The 18,426-nt window shown below is 39.0% G+C and overlaps 1 protein-coding gene across 1 annotated transcript; it reads right to left on the bottom strand.

The window, feature by feature from the left end:
- Positions 1–17,182: 17,182 nt before the first annotated feature.
- On the bottom strand, positions 17,183–18,037 carry LOC139455018 (uncharacterized). Its single transcript, XM_071236603.1, has one exon. The coding sequence runs from the start codon at positions 18,035–18,037 to the stop codon at positions 17,183–17,185; it is 855 nt and encodes a 284-aa protein (XP_071092704.1).
- Between the last annotated feature and the right edge of the window lie 389 nt (positions 18,038–18,426).

The following is an 18,426-nucleotide window of genomic DNA, read 5'->3' as shown; positions in this document are numbered from 1 at the left end:
TATTAATATTAATAATAATAATAATAATAATAAATATAGCTGCAAAGCAGCAATGGTGGGCTCCAAGCTATACTGTGCACAAACGTCCATGTTCGAAGCCTCAAAGGGTTTCCTTGTACCAAATCCGTCAAATGTAGGCACCACTTGTAGGGTATCGCCGCTACGAACTTGTCGTATGCCGGAGTGTCCAAGTTTGTTCTTACCCCATTTCCGACCTCGGACTTGTTCCAGTCCATTTAAGGTTTGCTTGTACCAATTCCGTAAAGAAATAGTCACTGGAAATCGCCACAATGAAATTGGCGTGCTCCAGGGGTGTCATTCCGGGTTAGAATAGGTATTCAGCAACCCATGCTTGCCGTAAAAGGCGACTATGCTTGTCGTAAAAGGTGACTAACAGGATCGGGCGGTCAGGCTCGCTGACTTGGTTGATGCATGTCATCTATCCCAATTGCGTGGATCGATGCTCATGATATCAATCACTGGATTGTCTGGTCCAGACTCGATTATTTACAGACCGCCGTCATATAGCTGGAATATTGCCGAGTGCGGCGTTAAACAACAAACAAACCAAACCAAACCAAATATTAATCAAATATTACCACCAAAGGTGTTACTTTTAGCATGCAACCAAGAACAAACAAAAAGATGCATATGGCACACTAACTTCATGAAAACTTTCAATAGTTTCTGTGGAGAACCTTACAAGATATGATCTTCAAGTAAAGTTTCGGTGAAAATATTATCAAAATCCAATAGGTCCGTCACTATAAAAGATATCCAAAATCGGCTAACAGAGTTTGATGTGCTATGTAAGGAGACCATTCTCAGAAAGTTTGAAAACATTTCATGGAAGGGATTCAGAGTGAGTGAGTGAGTGAGTGAGTGAGTTAAACTTTTACGTCACATCGGCAATATTTCAGCCATATGGTGACGAGAACATCAATACAATTTAAACTTAGATAAATAAAAACCTGTCAACGACGGAGAGTATAATAACTAGACTATCACAGTTTAGAAGTAAAACTAGTTGCGAACAATTAAAAGAATAATCCATGATTCGACAATACATCATAAAAACGGGCTATAGATCACCAGCAACCAAAGCTAGGCCACCATACTAGGGACCGTGGGGACTTACGATACTTCTGCTACCTACACGGTTCCCCAGCATGATTTACACCATCACTTCAGCTACTGGCGATTGCAGGCAATTTTAGCCACTATGTAAAATCAACAAATATTCTGCGATTAAAAATTATGGTAGGAATAACAAACAGAATGATTGGGTCTTATGATACCCTCTCAGGAGGACAATTATTTTACCCTACTTCAACCCCCTTCGAGGGCACAGCCACAAACAATCTAGGATAATACTTATACACTACCATTTCGTAAAACAAGAACTATGTACATCAAAATTTATCAATTAATTCTACGTCTTTTAAAAAACTTATTATTAAATGAGAACTTAGATTAAAAAGATCCTTTATGGATGAAACTGTGAAATATTGATCACTTGTAATGGCAAAATCAATACAGTCAAGCAGTACGTGCTTGACTGTGATTCTCTCATTACAAGGGATACAAAATGGAGGATCCTCACCTTTTGATAAATATTCATTTGTATATCTTGAATGGCCAATACGACATCGTCGTAAAATGACCTCTTCAAATCTGGACTGACAACCCAAGTAGGTGTAACCGATATTTGGCTTAATTTGATGTAATTTATTGATACCTACTTGGGTGTCCCACTTCTTTTGCATAAGATCTCTGAAGTAACATCTGATCACAGGTTTGTAATCACTGTATGGAATTAGAAGTGGTGTCACAGATTTGTTGAGTGCTGCTGTAGCTGCAGCATCAGCCATTGTGTTGCCTTTTACGCCCACATGACTAGGCAACCAACAAAAGACGATGTCGTATTGGCCAGTTGAAAGATCATTATAAAGTTCTAAAATGTTTAAAATAATTGGATGATTAGAAGAGACGTTTTTCAGTGCCTGAAGGCAAGATAAAGAATCAGAAAAGATTATAAATTGTTTACATGCAGACTGTTTCTGAATGTATAACAAGGCTGTAAGGATAGCATTGGCCTCAGCAGTGAAAATAGAGCTATTGTCTGGTATTCTAGATGATATATGTTTTGATCCAACGACAGTGGCACTGGCTACTTTGCCACCGTCCTTGGATCCATCAGTAAAGATTGAACGGTGTGTATCGTATTTAGATCTTAATTGTAAATATTCTTGTTGATATACTAGTTGATTAGTGTCAGATTTGATAAAACGAGTGAGGGAAATGTCTACTTCCGGCCTCACCAACTGCCAGGGAGGAGAAGACAAAAGACGGTAAGGAGAGATAATATTCAGATTTAAATTGGCAGCATGAAAATGAGTTTTGATCCGAATTCCAAGTGGTGGAACCAGTTTTGGTTTCTTCTGAAACAGCTCTTCATATAGGGGATGAAAAACGGAATCATAAGCAGGATTGGAGGGATTGGAACGTAATTTAGTAACATACTGGAGAGACACTTTAATACGGCGTTGTTTCAGAGAGGGTTCATCAGCCTCGACATAGAGGCTGTCAACAGGAGAAGTTCTAAATGCACCAAGGCACAGTCTAAGTCCTTGATGGTGGATTGAATCTAGCTGCTTTAAATTACTCTTGCAAGCTCCAGCATAAACAATGGAGCCATAGTCCAGCTTAGAGCGAATTAAAGATCTATATAAGTGAAGAAGGGTTTTCTGATCCCCTCCCCACTTTGAATTTGAGACAACCTTCAATAAATCTAGTGCCTTCAGGCATTTAGTCTTCATATATCTGATATGTGGCAGAAACGTCAAATGGTGGTCGAAAATCAATCCAAGAAATTTGGCCTCTTTGACAACCTTAATTGGAGTACTATCTAAAAGAGAGCTCTGGGTCTTTATGGGTTTTATATTTCCGACAGAAATGTATACAATTTGTCTTTGTCTGTGAGAACTTAAATCCATTCTCAAGACACCATTTATTAATTTTATTAAGACACAACTGTAGCTGTCTTTCCATGGTACGCATATTTTTACCACGACATGAAATATTAAAATCATCCACAAACAATGACCCATCAATTGAGTCATTTAAAACTTTAGATAAACTATTTATTTTTACACTAAACAGTGTGACAGACAAAATACTGCCCTGTGGAACCCCCTGATCCTGATAATAATGATCAGACAGGGTTGATCCAACACGAACTTGAAATTGTCTATCAGTTAAAAACTGTGATACGAATTGAGGCAAGCGGCCTCTTAAACCAAAGTCATGTAAATCTTTTAAAATGCCATGCTTCCAAGTGGTATCATAAGCTTTTTCGAGATCGAAAAAGATAGATACAGCATGTTGTTTATTCACAAAAGCATTTTTAATAAATGATTCTAAACGAACCAAATGGTCAATTGTACTTCGGTTTTTACGAAAACCGCATTGGATGTCACTGATTAGATTGTTGGTTTCTAAAAACTAAACTAATCGATTATTTACCATGCGCTCCATGGTTTTACAAACACAGCTAGTTAATGAAATGGGTCGATAATTTGAAGGATGGGTGTGATCACGTCCAGGCTTAGGTATTGGTACAACAATGGCTTCACGCCATGAGGAAGGAAACTTACCCGATGTCCGTATGTCATCAAATATTAGCAGAAGGGTTTCTAAACAGGGTTCCGGTAAATGCTTCAAGAGTTGATAATGTATATTATCAGCTCCCGTCGCAGTATCATGGGCTTGGTCAAGTGCAGTATGAAGCTCATGTATGGAAAAGATTTCGTTATAATCTTCCCCATTGTCTGATTTAAAGTTTATAGTGTTCTTTTCTTGCTGTTTTTGATATTTTTGAAATTTTGGGACATAGTTAGAAGAAGAAGAATGTTGAGCGAGGGTTTCTCCAAGCTTATTGGCAATATCAGATTTGTCAGTTAATAGCTCGTCTCCATCCTTAAGATGATGGATACTAGATTTTGAACCTTTACCTTTAATTTTCTGGATCATATTCCATACCTTAGACATGGGCGTACGAGAATTTATCTTGGAAACATAATTTTGCCAAGATTGGCGTTTATTTAGTTTAAACGTACGCCTGGCTTTAGCATTTAAAATTTTAAATTTATTCAAATTATGTACCATGGGATGGCGACGGAAGTAGTGTTCAGCCTTTTTCCGTGCCTTCCTAGCTTGTTTGCAGTCATCGTTAAACCATGGTTTACGAATGTGAGGATTTGTAGAGGACTTAGGAATACAGTCATCAGCGATGTTGTTTAATTCATCAGAAAATAATTGTACAGGGTCAGTAGCATCAAGAAACAGATCAGGTTGTAACTTTTTGGATGCAAGTATTTCGAATAAAGGCCAGTTAGCCTTAGTAAAGTTCCATCTTGTTGAAGGAGGAACATCTGAACGTAAGACGGGTTTTAAAATGGTTGGAAATGATCACTTCCACAGAGGTCTTCATGGACGGACCATTCAAATTCGTTTAATAATTCAGAATCTGTTACTGACAAATCGAGAGCAGAGTAGATACCTGTACCGGGATGCAGATACGTATTTGAACCATCATTATGGATACACAAATCGTTGCTGGAAATGAAATCTTCCAAAAGTTTCCCCTTGTTATTAGTCTGAACACTACCCCAAAGTGGATTGTGTCCATTTAAATCGCCCATGATAATACAGGGCTTGGGGAGTTGATCATAGAGAGCTTGAAGTTCAGACTGACGGAGAGAAGAAGATGGTGGAATATAGAGCGAGCACAATGTAAACACAATGTGCAAAGACACACGGACTGCAACAGCTTGAAGGGGGGCTGCAAGATGGACGGGGCTATTGATAACACCTTGTTTTATTAAGATTGAAGAGCCCCCAGTAGCCTTAGCAACTGGAGGTGAAAAGACATTGTAGGGGGAATAACCTCGTATATCAAATGTGTCAGTTTCTTTGTAGTATGTTTCTTGTAAACATAACGCTGATGGTTTAAAATCTTGAATTAAGAGTTGTAAATCGTTATAATTATTCCTAAGACCTCTACAGTTCCACTGTATTAAATGTGATGATTGAGTCATGGTGGCTCAATTGGTGAACGCTCACGAGAATGTGAGGAAGAAGAACTCCTTCTGGTCTCTGGAGATGGGGTGACATCCATGTCCAGAGCATCAAAGGGGTTGTTGAGAAAAACCTCTGAAGACGAGGATTTCAAAGTAGTATGTTTCCTGTTTAATTTTTTTCTTTCTTTTCTTGTCAGAGTAACAACGGCAGATTCGATAGTAGCTGGTTCTACAGCCTCTGGCTCTGTGGCAACAGACTCCACACCAGCTGCATCAGTCAAAGGTTCGGAAGGGCTTACGGTTTGAGTGGAAGATGTATTTGAAGTTACTACAGAAGATATGTTAACAGGTTGATCGGATGTAATCCATGTCAAATCTGTCTGGATAGAAATGGATGTTTTTGTAGGATTTGGAGGAGCAGCAGAATATGTTCTGGTTAGTGGAGTTGATGTAGATTGATTGTCAATGAGCTTCTTGGCCTCATAAAACGAGATATTGTTCTCATGTTTGAGCTTTAGGATTTTTGACTGTTTTTGCCATTCAAGACATAACTTTGATGAAGCCAGATGTGTTCCTTTGCAGTTGGCACATTTCACTTCAGCCGTGCAGTCGGTGTTGTCATGGCTTTCGCCACAGCGCTGACAGACTACAGAGTGATTGCAAAATTTAGAACCATGTCCAAACTTTTGGCACTTGAAACATCGGAGTGGATTGGGGACATACACCTCCACTCCGATGTTTAGATAACCAGCTTTGGTTGACTTAGGAAGGGCCGAAAGAGCAAAGGTAAGCAGATAAGTGTTTGACGGGATGATGTCACCGTCTCTCGATTTCATAGTAAAACGCTTAACTGCTGTTACCCCTTGAGTTGTAAGTTCATCAGTAATTTCCTGCTCTGACATGTCGGACAGGCAACGAGCTCTGTCTCGAACAATGCCTCGGCAAGAATTTAAGGTTTTGTGGACGGACACAGCAACCTCAATATTTGCGAATGTAGTTACAGACAAAAGATTCAGAGATTGCTGTCTCCGTGAACACTCAACGAGAAGAGAGCCACTGCGAAGACGAGTAAAATTTTTCACTTCTCCGCAAATTCCTAAAACAGCTTTTGAAATGGCGAATGGATTTAGCTTAATAGGTTGTTTGTCAGCTGCCTCAATCACAATAAAACGGGACCAGGAATCTAAGCCATGAGATAATTGTTCACTTTGATCAATGTCATCAAGATCGACATGTCTTCGTTTTGAACGGGTTGAACCAGGGTTTTGGTGCGACATGGTGAAATATAGTAATTCACTCCTTGCTCCCCACCCACCATGGAGTGCCACAAAGAGCGATGTTTTGTTGCACCGGATCTCCAACATGCAAACACCAGGGATACAGGGATGATATACTCCAGCAAGTATGACGCAAATAGCAATATTTGTATACCAAATTAAATGCCAGGCTGGTTCGGCCCATGACAAGTAATCGGATACATACTGAATGTGGAGGTCAACATCACCAGATTGGCCCATGAGCCACCGCCTTCTGGCGTAAGACTGTAGGCAATTTATTCAATCCAAATTGGAGAATTCACACAAGTAATGTACGGCCAAGACCAAAAGATACATTAAAACACAACACAGGTGTGCATGTAAGACATGACCAAGACCAAATAAGACATTAATATAAATCACATTTGTGCAAACACAAGATTACGCACAGGGCCTGGCATGACCAGCCGATTGATAAGACCGGGCCCATCTTACCACCCGACTAGGCGAAGTAAGGGTCGAAGTAGTGTGTTGGGCAAAGGAACACAGTTCCAGGAACCAGTGCCCTCAACTACCAGACTCCCGTCCTCCGCCGACACAGGGACGCAACCCACGGCAAACGGGCTGCCCACTTTGGTCGCCTCTTACGACCAGCAATGGGGTGCTGTGGAAATATTCTGCCCCGGTTCCACACGGGGGAAGAGCTATTAGCGCTACCAAGCACTCACCACGAGGAGGTTGCTCTTCACGAGTGCCGGAAGGGATTCAGAAGAGTATGCATTTAAAAACAGGTACCCAAAAGACACTGTGAAAACATTGAATCCAATATGGCTGCCAAACCACGTGACCAATGACCAAAGTCAATGAACATAAAATGTCAAGTATCCAAAGCAGCAGACACATCTAAAGTTTGAAAGTAATTGGACAAGCGCTTGCGAAGCAATAGGGCTAAATATAGCTTTAAAATTTGTTTATTTTTCAGTTATCTGCCCTTGGTCTTTGGGCCTACGGCCTTTTAATTTGTGTGGTATCTGGTACATAGGAATTTGGATACACATACACAATTTGAACGGATTCGAGAAAGTGATTATTATGCTAACTCTGGTACAAAAATCAGCGGAATAATAATAATATTAAATCGAACGATAGCACTGGGACTCGGCTTGGTGACTCTTTAACAGGCTGTAACGTCTTTGTCAGTTGAGCTCCAGTCAAATGGAGTTCGTCAGGGCCCCAGGTTTATGTCGTATTAACCAGGTAAAGTGCTAAACCTGTTTCCGACTTCGTCCATGTTCGAATCCTGATATGGTTTGCCTGTACCAACGCAGTCAATTGTAATGAACTGCTTGTCAGACATCCCCACATGTGTCCCAGTGTGTTCTTAACCAATGTTCGACTTCGACCATGTTCGAATGCTCAAATGGTTTGCCTGTACCAACGCCGTCTAATGTAATGAACTGCTTGTGAGACATCACCCCATATGTCCCAGTGTGTTCTTAACCCATGTTTGACTTCGACCATGTTCGAATCCGCATATGGTTTGCTTGTACCAACTCATGCAAAAGATAGTCACGGTTTGCAGGACATCACCGCTACGAAATTGTTGTGTGCCAGAGTTAACCAGTGTGTTCTAAACCCATTTACCACCAAGACAATGTTCGAATCCCAATAATCGCCTCTTAAGACAAGCAAGGGTTGCTGAAGACCAATTCTAACCCTCATCTTCCAGGGTAGTATACATACTGCAAAAGACACTTGACGGTCAAAGGGAAATATCCCTAGGTTTTCTGAGCGATGTATTCGGTATTTTGTCAATATTACCAACAAGCGGTGTTACTTTTAGCATGCAACCAAGAACAAAATATGATGTACATTTGTCCGACTAACTTCATGTGAACTTTCAATGGTTTCTGTGGAGAACCTTACAAGATATGATCTTTGTATAAAGTAAATATTCGGTGAAAGAAATCATCAAAATCAAAATCCAGTAGCGCCGTAACCAAGAAAGATATCCAAAAACGGCTACGGCAATTTGTTGTGTTCTGTATGAAGACAATTCTCAGAAAGATTGAAAGCATTTCATGCAGTGGATTCAGAGGAGATAGTATTTGAAGACAGGTACCCCAAAAGCCCTGTGAAAACCTTAAATCCAATATGGCTGCCAAACCATGTGACCAATGACCAAAGTCAAAGAACAAACAATGTCAAGGAACTGAAGCAGCAGATACATACAAGGTTTGAAAGTAAACGGACAAACGGTTGTGGAGCAGCAGGGCAAAATATATCGTCAAAAAATACTTGTTTTTCAGTTATCTGCCCTTGTCCTTTGGGCCTATGGCCTTGTTTTTTGGGGGGGAATCTAGTACTCAAAGGTCTCCATACACTCAAGCCTTTCGGCTTGGAGCCCTAATAATAATAATAATAATAATGGGCGTACAGTGAATGGAAACTCATTACAACCGGTAGTGAAGTATGACCGTAGGACGTAGATGGCGGATAAAAACACCGCTCTCATACAACATATATTACATATTGAAATGAAGGCTGTGACGTCATCGATGTAGACATTATTTGAATAATATGTCTATACATATTACATCAAATACAAAAACATAAATAGAAAGTTACAGCTTGTGTGTGTCTAACAAGTCGTTTGTAACAAAAGTAATAGTCAATCATGAGGTTATTGTCCGGTTTATTTAATTATTAATTTGCGAGAAGCTGAAACGTTTTGTCTTGATGATGAAATCGTGGACGGGTTCAACTAATTTCTGGTTTTCAGAGTGAGCAAGTTCATTGTTTCCGTTCACAATAGTGTCCAGGTTATAACCGGTGGTGTAAAAGTGCATATTAAGTCTTATCTGAGTAAAGTTACAGCAAGTAAAAAAATAATGTAGGGTGTTTTCACTCTGATATCCATAGGAGCAACACGGACTGTCAATTAAATGTCTGTTATAATACTTATCGGCGTTTAGGTCGCTACAACCGAGTCTGAGGCGGCAGTGAACGATTTGACAGAATCGAGTGCCATAGCTAAGGTCAAAATAAGTCTTATTTTCGGTTTTCGTAATTAGGTTTTTAAATTCTGACAGACTACTTGACTCTTGGTAGAGCATTCCATAAGTGTATTGTGTCTGGTAAAAAGGATTTGGCGTTAGAGGAAGTACGGCTATAAATTCCTTGTATTTCAGAACTGTTTCTTAAATTATAGTTTGTAGTTTCGGAGAAAAAGTTTGGGATCAAATCACAAAGATAGTTTGGAAATTGGTTGGTAAACATTTTAAAGAAAACAATTAATTTTTGGCAGTATCTTCTATCTTGCAAGGATTGAGATTTAGTTTCGTTATAAAATTTCTTATGACTTGTGCCACGAGCGGCACCACATATAGTTCTCAGGGCATCAAGATGTAGGCTTTCTAATATACGCGATTGCTCAGACGTACAGTTGTCCCAAATATGCGACCAATAGTCAAATGTTGGCAAGATATAGGACTTATACATGGTATCCAAGGTTTTACGTGATAACCGGTATTTAAAACTCCTCAGACAACTGATCATAGGGCGAACTGTTTGTACTATATTATTAATGTGATCAGTCCATGTACAGTCGCTTTGGAGTGTCATTCATAAATGTTTATGACTTTTGACTTCTTTTATGATTGTTCCGTCCATAAGTAGGTTCGGCTTTAGTGACGGTTTAGCTTTACGTGAGAATTGGATGGTTTCGGTCTTATTTGGGTTAAATGTAACCTGCCACTTACGGGCCCATTGTGAAATTGTATCTAGATCATTGTTAAGACAGGTAGCAGCAACTGATGGATCTTCTATGATAACATATAATGAAGTGTCATCTGCAAAGAGACGAATGTTACTGTCAATATCACATACAATATCGTTAATGTATATCAGAAAAAGAAGTGGTCCAAGGACTAAGCCCTGAGGTACTCCAGCTAGTACAGCTTTCTTGTCAGATTTGTACCGTTAATTGCTACCCGTTGTACTCTATTTTCTAAATAACTTTCAAACCATTTTAATAGTTCGCCTTGGATACCACGAGTTTTCAGTTTATTAATAATTCCTCTATGCCATACCTTATCAAAGGCTTTACTTATATCGCAGAAGACTGCTCTAACTTCTTTTCCTTCGTCAAGAGCTTTAGCTATGAAATTATACAAATAGGTTAATTGATTTGATGTGGAATCTCCTGGCATAAATCCTGATTGTAGATTTGTTAGTAGGTCGTTATCTCTTAGGAAGTTGAATACATATTTAAATACACATTTCTCAAAGACTTTCGATAGACAAGATGTGATTGCGACAGGACGGTAGTTTGAACATTCATGTACGCTGTCTTTTTTGTGGATAGGTATTACTGATACTTCTTTCCATAAACAGGGAAAAATTGACTGGCTAAGTGATAAATTAAACAATTTCGTAAGTATGGATGTTAAACTATTTGCGGTATATCTAAGTACTTTATTTCCTATTCCATCCGGACCGGTCGCTTTTGATGTATCCAATGACAATAGAATATATCTGACGTCATCGCGGGTTAGAGTGATGTTAGATAATGTTGAGTGACAGGGAACCGGGGGGTCGGGCACATCTCGATTTTGATCTTCAATTGTCGACTGAGCGGTAAAGTAGTTATTTAACACATTTGCGATTTCTTCGGGGCCATTGTAGACTGCATCATTGAAAATAATTGTTGGGAATTGGCTGTTATCGTTGCGTGATTTTATAAACGCTTTAATCAGGCGCCACCACGTTTTGGTACAAGGCGAGTTATTAACAGTATCTTCAATTTTAGAGACGAATATTTGTTTAGCAGTTCGGATAGCGGAAGTAACTTTATTTCTTGCTGATCTGAAATTAGCCCACTTAGTTGGATGGTTACTTTTTTTGGCAATTTTATGTAAGCGATTACGTTTCCGAATCAAGGATCGTATATGATTTATCATTCAAAGTGGATCTGTAGGTCTGATGGTGACAGTCTTATTTGGTATGTGTTCATCACAGATCCTCGTAATTGCGGATGTTCAATTGGTAACAATTTTCTCTATATTTTTAGAAGAAAATAAATCTTCAACGTCAATATCATTGACACACCTGTTCACACTTTCTGTATCAGCTAAGGGATAGTTATAAACCTTCCTCTTATAGTTTGTAGGTAGAGAAATTGGTTCTTTGATGGTCACATATATCGGACAGTGGTCACTGCAGATAGGGTCAAGAACTCCAGATTCGTTTACTGCTTTAACATAAGAAACAAAAATCAAATCTATCAGGGTACTTGAATGTGGTGTAATTGTAGTTGGTTCTGATATTATCTGTTTAAGATCATACATTAATTGAAGGTAATCTATTTTTGTTCGATTTTCCCGAATGACGTCAATATTAAAGTCACCGGCAACGACAGGGTACATATTCAGATCGACTGCATTACCGATAGATTCCTCAATCAGATCCCAGTACGCCGCACTCTTATCTGCTCGATAGACGGAACAGATTAGGTAAGAACGGTTTTTACATTTTATCTGTACCCACACCGCCTCAAGCCCAGGAATGTCAAGATAGCACAAATGTTTTGCGTGTAGATTACTTTTGACATAGATCGCGACACCGCCATCACGAGTTTGCCTGTCTTTCCTGAATGGAAGGTGGTATCCAGGTATTGCTATATTAACACTGCGGATGTCTGCATGCAACCGGTTAGACATATAATATCCAATGCTCGAAATTCTGCGTCAAGTAAATCAGTTTTATCTTTCAAACTGTGTACCTTCAAATGTATTATTTTAAGGTCTCTGAAATATTTCGGCCCTGGATTGGGGTGAATATCGCCATAGCATAGTAGGATGAGAGAAACAATTACCGATACGTGAGGGCTGTAGAGACACAACTTAAATTGTGACTGGATTTCATAAATCGGAAAGCAAATTTTGAATGCACTTTTGCAGCAAAGGAACCCATTTCCTGCCTGTATTGTTCAATATCAGCCATAATCAAATGTTATATCTATTGTCGTAACAGGTGGGACAGTGGGTTCCAGTAAGTGATGAAATGGAGGTAGACACACACAAACTGAACTAAGGTAAATAAAACATGTAATCAGGTTTGTTGTAAATTGATGTAGATATAGGTCAAATGACATGCTGTAATATGATTCTAAATGAAACACTGAACACAAAGAAAAGAAAAAAGAAAGGAAGATAAAGTTAACCATAGCCATGATCTTAATGAAAGAACTTAATGGAGAAACAAAAAGGCAAACTGCGTTTTCATGGGAGGAAAAATCTTCGGGTTAATAATTTCAAGCTAGCATACTCGATATATACACAAAATATAAAATATACATACACACCCAAAGCGCATACCCTCGCCGTTTTTCATACACATACATGAATACATCAAACCATTAACAATTGAACAAATACACGCACTTGTACCTGTATACACACACACCCTGATACATAGGAGTGAGTGAGTGAGTTAATATTTAAAGTCACATCGGCAATATTTCAGCCACGTCGTGACTTGGCAAGTCATACATTTGCATTATATTTATAAAAACTGTCGTCGAAAGACAGTACAACAACTAGCAATATATTACAGACTATACTTATAAAACTATTTCTACAACAATAAAATGATCAGATTACAACAGACGACACATTATAAAAACGGGCTGTAGATCACCAGCAACCAAAGTTAGGCCACTTACGGTACTTCTGCTACCTGCGGGGCGGTCGGGTAGCCTAGTGGTTAAAGCGTTCGCTCGTCACGCTGAAGACACGGGTTCGATTCCCGACATGGGTAAAATGTGTGAAGCCCATTTCTGGTGTCCCCCGCCGTGATATTGCTGGAATATTGCTAAAAGCGGCGTAAAACCATACTCACTCACTCACTCACTCTGCTACCTGCACGGTTCCCCAGCAGGATTTACACCATTGCTTCAGATGCTGGTGATTGTAGTCAATTTAGCCATCAATTAACATTCACAAAGATTCTACGATTAAAAACTACGGTAGGAATAACAAGCTTTGAATGATGTGGTCTTATGATACCCTCTTAGGGGGACTATAATTTGACGCTACTTCAATCCCCCTCGAGGGCATAGCCACAAACAATCTCGGTTAACAATTATACACTACCATTTCGTAAAAACGAACTATGTACATCAAAATTTATCAATTAATTCTATTTCTTTTAAAAAACCGATGATTAAATGATTGCTTAGATTCAAAAGATCCCTTATGGATGAAACTTTGAAATATTTATCCCTTGTGATGGAAAAATCAACACAATCGAGCAGGACATGCTTGACCGTGATTCTCTCATCACAAGGGATACAAAATGGAGGATCCTCACCTTTCAACAAATATGCATGTGTATACCTGCTATGGCCAATACGACATCGTCGTATTATGACCTCTTCAAATCTGGACTGACAACCTAAGCAGGTGTAACCGATAGTTGGTTTAATTTGAAGTAATTTATTGATACCTACTTGGGTCTCCCACTTCATTTGCATCAGATCATGAATGTAAGATCTAATTTCAGGTTTATAATCAGTGTAGGGGATGAGAAGTGGTGTCAGAGATTTGTTGAGTGCTGCTTTAGCAGCAGCATCGGCCATTGTGTTACCTGTAATACCAACATGGCTTGGTAACCAACAAAAGACGATGTCATATTGTCCAGTAGCAAGATCATTAATTAATTCGAGAATTTCAATTAAAAGTGGATGTTTCGATGACATATTTTTAATCGCCTGAAGGCACGAAAGTGAATCAGAGAAAATAATGAATTGTGTATGTTTAGATTGATTACTGATATATTTTAGTGCTGTAAAAATGGCGTTTGCTTCTGCTGTGAATATGGAACTGTTATCAGGTAAACGTGAAGATATTGTTCTGGATCCAATGACTGTGGCACTAGCAACTGCGCCACCATCCTTGGATCCATCTGTAAATATAGATTTATAAGAGTCGTAAGTGTTTCTTAATTGATGGTATTCTTGTTGGTAAATTAATAGGTTAGTATCAGATTTCTTTAATTTTGTTAATTTAAGGTCTACCTCTGGCCTTACCATTTGCCAAGGAGGTGATGAAAACAGTTGAGTGGGAGCTATATCTTGCAGTTTAATATTGGAAGCAAACATGGAAAATTGGATTCTGATTCCGAGAGGTGGAACAAGAGATGATTTTTTATTGTAAATATCTTGGTAAAGAGGATTAAAGACGCAAGTAAAAGCTGGATTTGACTGATTAGAATATAATTTAGTGACATATTGTAAAGATAATTTCAGACGGCGTTGTTTAAGAGAAGGTTTATCCGCTTCTACATATAGACTGTGAATTGGAGACGTCCTGAAGGCTCCAAGGCAAAGCCTCAGGCCCTGATGATGGTTAGTATCCAGTTTTTTTAAATTACTTTTGCAGGCTCCACCACAGACGATGGAGCCATAATCGAATTTTGAACGGATCAATGATCTGTACAAGTGTAAGAGGGTTGTTTGATCCCCTCCCCACTTAGAATTTGAAACTACTTTTAACAAATCGAGTGCCTTCAGGCATTTGGCTTTAATGTAATTAATATGTGGAAGGAAAGTTAAATGACTGTCAAAAATAAGGCCCAAGAACTTGGCCTCTTTTACAACTTTGATAGGGATGCCATCTAAACATAGTTCAGGGTCTTGATGCGGCAGAAATGGATACAGTTAGTTTTTGATTTGGAAATATAAAACCCGTTTTCAAGGGACAATTTATGAATTTTATTTAGACAGATTTGCAACTGCCTCTCTATGGTTTGCATATTTTTTCCACGACAAGAAACATTAAAATCATCCACGAAAAGTGATCCATCTACTGAATCACTTAAAACCTTTGAAAGACTATTTATTTTTATACTGAATAAGGTGACAGACAAAATACTGCCTTGCGGGACACCCTGATCCTGATGATAATGATCAGACAGGGTAGAACCCACGCGGACCTGAAATGGTCTGTCAGTTAAAAACTTGGATATAAATTCAGGCAAACGGCCTCTCAATCCAAAGTCATGTAAATCCTTTAAAATCCCGTGTTTCCACGTTGTGTCATACGCTTTTTCTAAATCGAAAAAGATGCACTGTATGCTGGTTATTAATGATTGCATTTTTCACAAATGATTCTAACCGTACTAAATGGTCAACAGTACTTCGATTCTTTCGAAAGCCACACTGAATATTTGTAATTAAATTATTTGATTCCAAGTACCATGTTAATCTATTGTTGACCATGCGTTCCATGGTTTTGCAAACGCAACTGGTCAGTGAAATTGGTCTATAATTTGAGGGATCACTTTGATCCCGTCCAGGTTTCGGTATTGGTATAACTATGGCATCACGCCAGGAAGAAGGAAACTTACCTGATATATACCATATACCATCAAAAATCAGCAAAAGGGTTTCTAAACACGGTTCTGGTAAGTGCTTCAGGAGTTGATTGTGTACATTATCAGCTCCTGTATCATGAGCTTGTCCAAGAGCAGTATGAAGTTCATGGATCGAAAATATTTCATTATAATCTTCCCCATTGTCTGATTAAAAATGTATAGTTTTCTTTTCCTGCTGTTTTTGAAATTTTTGGAATTGAGGGACATAATTTGAGGAAGAAGAATGTTTTGCTAACGTTTCACCGAGTTTATTTGCAATATCCGATTTATTAGTTATAAGGTCATCCACATTCTTAAGATGGTGGACACTACTTTTAGAACCCTTACCTTTAATTTTCTGTATCATGTTCCAGACCTTGGACATGGGCATTCGTGAGTTTATTTTGGAAACATAATGTTGCCAAGATTGCCGTTTATTTTGTTTAAACGTACGCCTGGCTTTAGCATTTGAGATTTTATATTTATTCAAATTATGGACCATTGGATGGCGATGGAAATAGTGTTCAGCCTTTTTCCGTGCCTTCCTAGCTTGTTTGCAGTCATTGTTGAACCATGGTTTATGGATGTGTGGATTTGTAGAGGACTTAGGAATACATTCATCAGCGATTTTGTTTAATTCATCAGAAAATAATTGTACAGGATCAGTCGCGTCAATAAATAAATCAGGCTTCAATTTTTTGGATGCGAGCATTTCAAATCAAGGCCAGTTGGCCTTAGTGAAGTTCCATCTTGTTGAAGGAGGAACATCTGAACGTAAGACAGGTTTTAAAATAGTTGGGAAATGATCACTGCCACAGAGGTCTTCGTGGACTTACCATTCAAATTCGTTTAATAAATCAGAGTGTGTGAGTGATAAATCAAGAGCAGAGTAGGTACCTGTACCGGGATGTAGATATGTGTTTGAACCATCATTATGTATACACAAGTCGTTGTTTGAAATGAAATCTTCCAAAAGTTTCCCCTTGTTATTTGTCTGAACACTACCCCAGAGTGGATTGTGCCCATTTAAATCACCCATAATAATACAGGGCTTGGGGAGTTGATCATAAAGAGCCTGAAGTTCAGACTGTCGAAGGGAAGAAGATGGTGGAATATAAAGCGAACACAAAGTAAAAACTATGTGTAAGGTTACACGGACGGCAACAGCTTGAAGAGGAGTAGCCAGATGAACAGGGCAGTGGATAACGCCGTTTTTCATGAATATTGAAGAACCTCCAGTGGCTTTTGCCCCTGGAGGTGAAAAGACATTGTAGGAGGTATAACCTCTTATATCGAACTGATCAGTGTCTTTGTAATATGTTTCTTGAAGACATATCGCCGATGGTTTGTAATCCTGAATTAAAAGTTGTAAATCATTATAATTATTCTTAAGTCCTCTACAGTTCCATTGTATTAAATGTGATGATTGATTCACGGTGGCTCAATGGGTGATCTCTCACGTGAAAATGAGGAAGAAGAACTCCTTCCGCTACTGTCTGACGATGGAGTCACCTCCATGTCTAAAGCATTGAAGGAGTTATGGAGAGATACTTCTGAAGGAGATAGGGTATTGGGTGTCTGATTTCTGTTTAATTTTTTTCTTTGCTTGTTGGATAACTTTAGGTCCAGAACAACTGGTTCTTCAGGATGAGTCTGAGTCTCTGCCTGAACACTATCGGGTGGTGATGCAGATTGACTGTCAGATATATTTGCCATAGACGCAGTTTCAACTGGCTGAAGAGAAGTGACCCATGTCAAATTGGTTTGACACTGAACAGATGAAGTGGTTTTAACAGGCTTTGCCACAGCAGCAGAGTAGTTTATAGTTGAAGGAGATCTTGACTGATTGACAAGCTTCCTAGAATCTGCAAAAGATATGTTTTGTTCACATTTTAGTTTCGGAATTTGCGTTTCCGTTTGATACACGGGGCAGGATTTGGAAGAGGCCATGTGTTGGCCTTCACAGTTGATGCACTTTAAATCTAGACTGCAGTCGGTACTGTCATGGTTTCCACCACAACGATTACAAACGATAGAGCGTGTACAAATTTTCGAACTATGTCCAAACTTTTGACACTTATAGCATCGGAGTGGATTGGGGACATACACCTCCACTCTCATGTTGACATAACCAGCTTTAATAGAGTTCGGAGCCGTTGGACGGTCAAAGGTGAACAGATAGGTATTCGTGTTAACAATATTTGATTTTTCATCCTTTCGGGTGAAACGCTTGACTGACTGAACTCCTTGGTGTTGAAGTTCTGAAACAATTTCAGGTTCTGACATATCTGACAGTGAACGTGTCCTGTCACGGACAATGCCACGGCAGGAGTTCAGCGTCCGGTGTGCAGAAACAGTAACATTCACATTAGCAAACTGAGTGATTGATAACAAATTGATAGATTGCTGCTTTCTCACACATTCTACCAAAAGAGATCCACTGCGTAAACGTGTAACGTTTTTAACCTCCCACAATAGCCATGGACAGCTTTGGATATAGCAAAGGAGTTCAATTTGATTGGTACATGATCTGCAGCTTCGATCACAAGGAATCGAGGCCAGGAATCAACATGTGTATCAGCTTCATCAGATGTACTTGTATCTACATGTCTTCGTTTAGAACCAGGATGATTGTGAGCTATATTGAAAGGAAACTTTTCAGCAACCCTGCTCCC

The sequence above is a fragment of the Haliotis cracherodii genome, unplaced genomic scaffold (genome assembly GCF_022045235.1).
Source record: "Haliotis cracherodii isolate W230 unplaced genomic scaffold, xgHalCrac1.p SCAF_11, whole genome shotgun sequence".
NCBI lineage: Eukaryota > Metazoa > Mollusca > Gastropoda > Lepetellida > Haliotidae > Haliotis > Haliotis cracherodii.
The sequence above is the reverse complement of the archived record's forward strand: the minus strand, read 5'-3'. Positions and strand labels throughout refer to the sequence as shown.

Excerpts from the sequence above, each read along its gene's own strand:
- LOC139455018 (XM_071236603.1), bottom strand. The coding sequence starts at position 18,037 with ATGTCAGAACCTGAAATTGTTTCAGAACTTCAACACCAAGGAGTTCAG.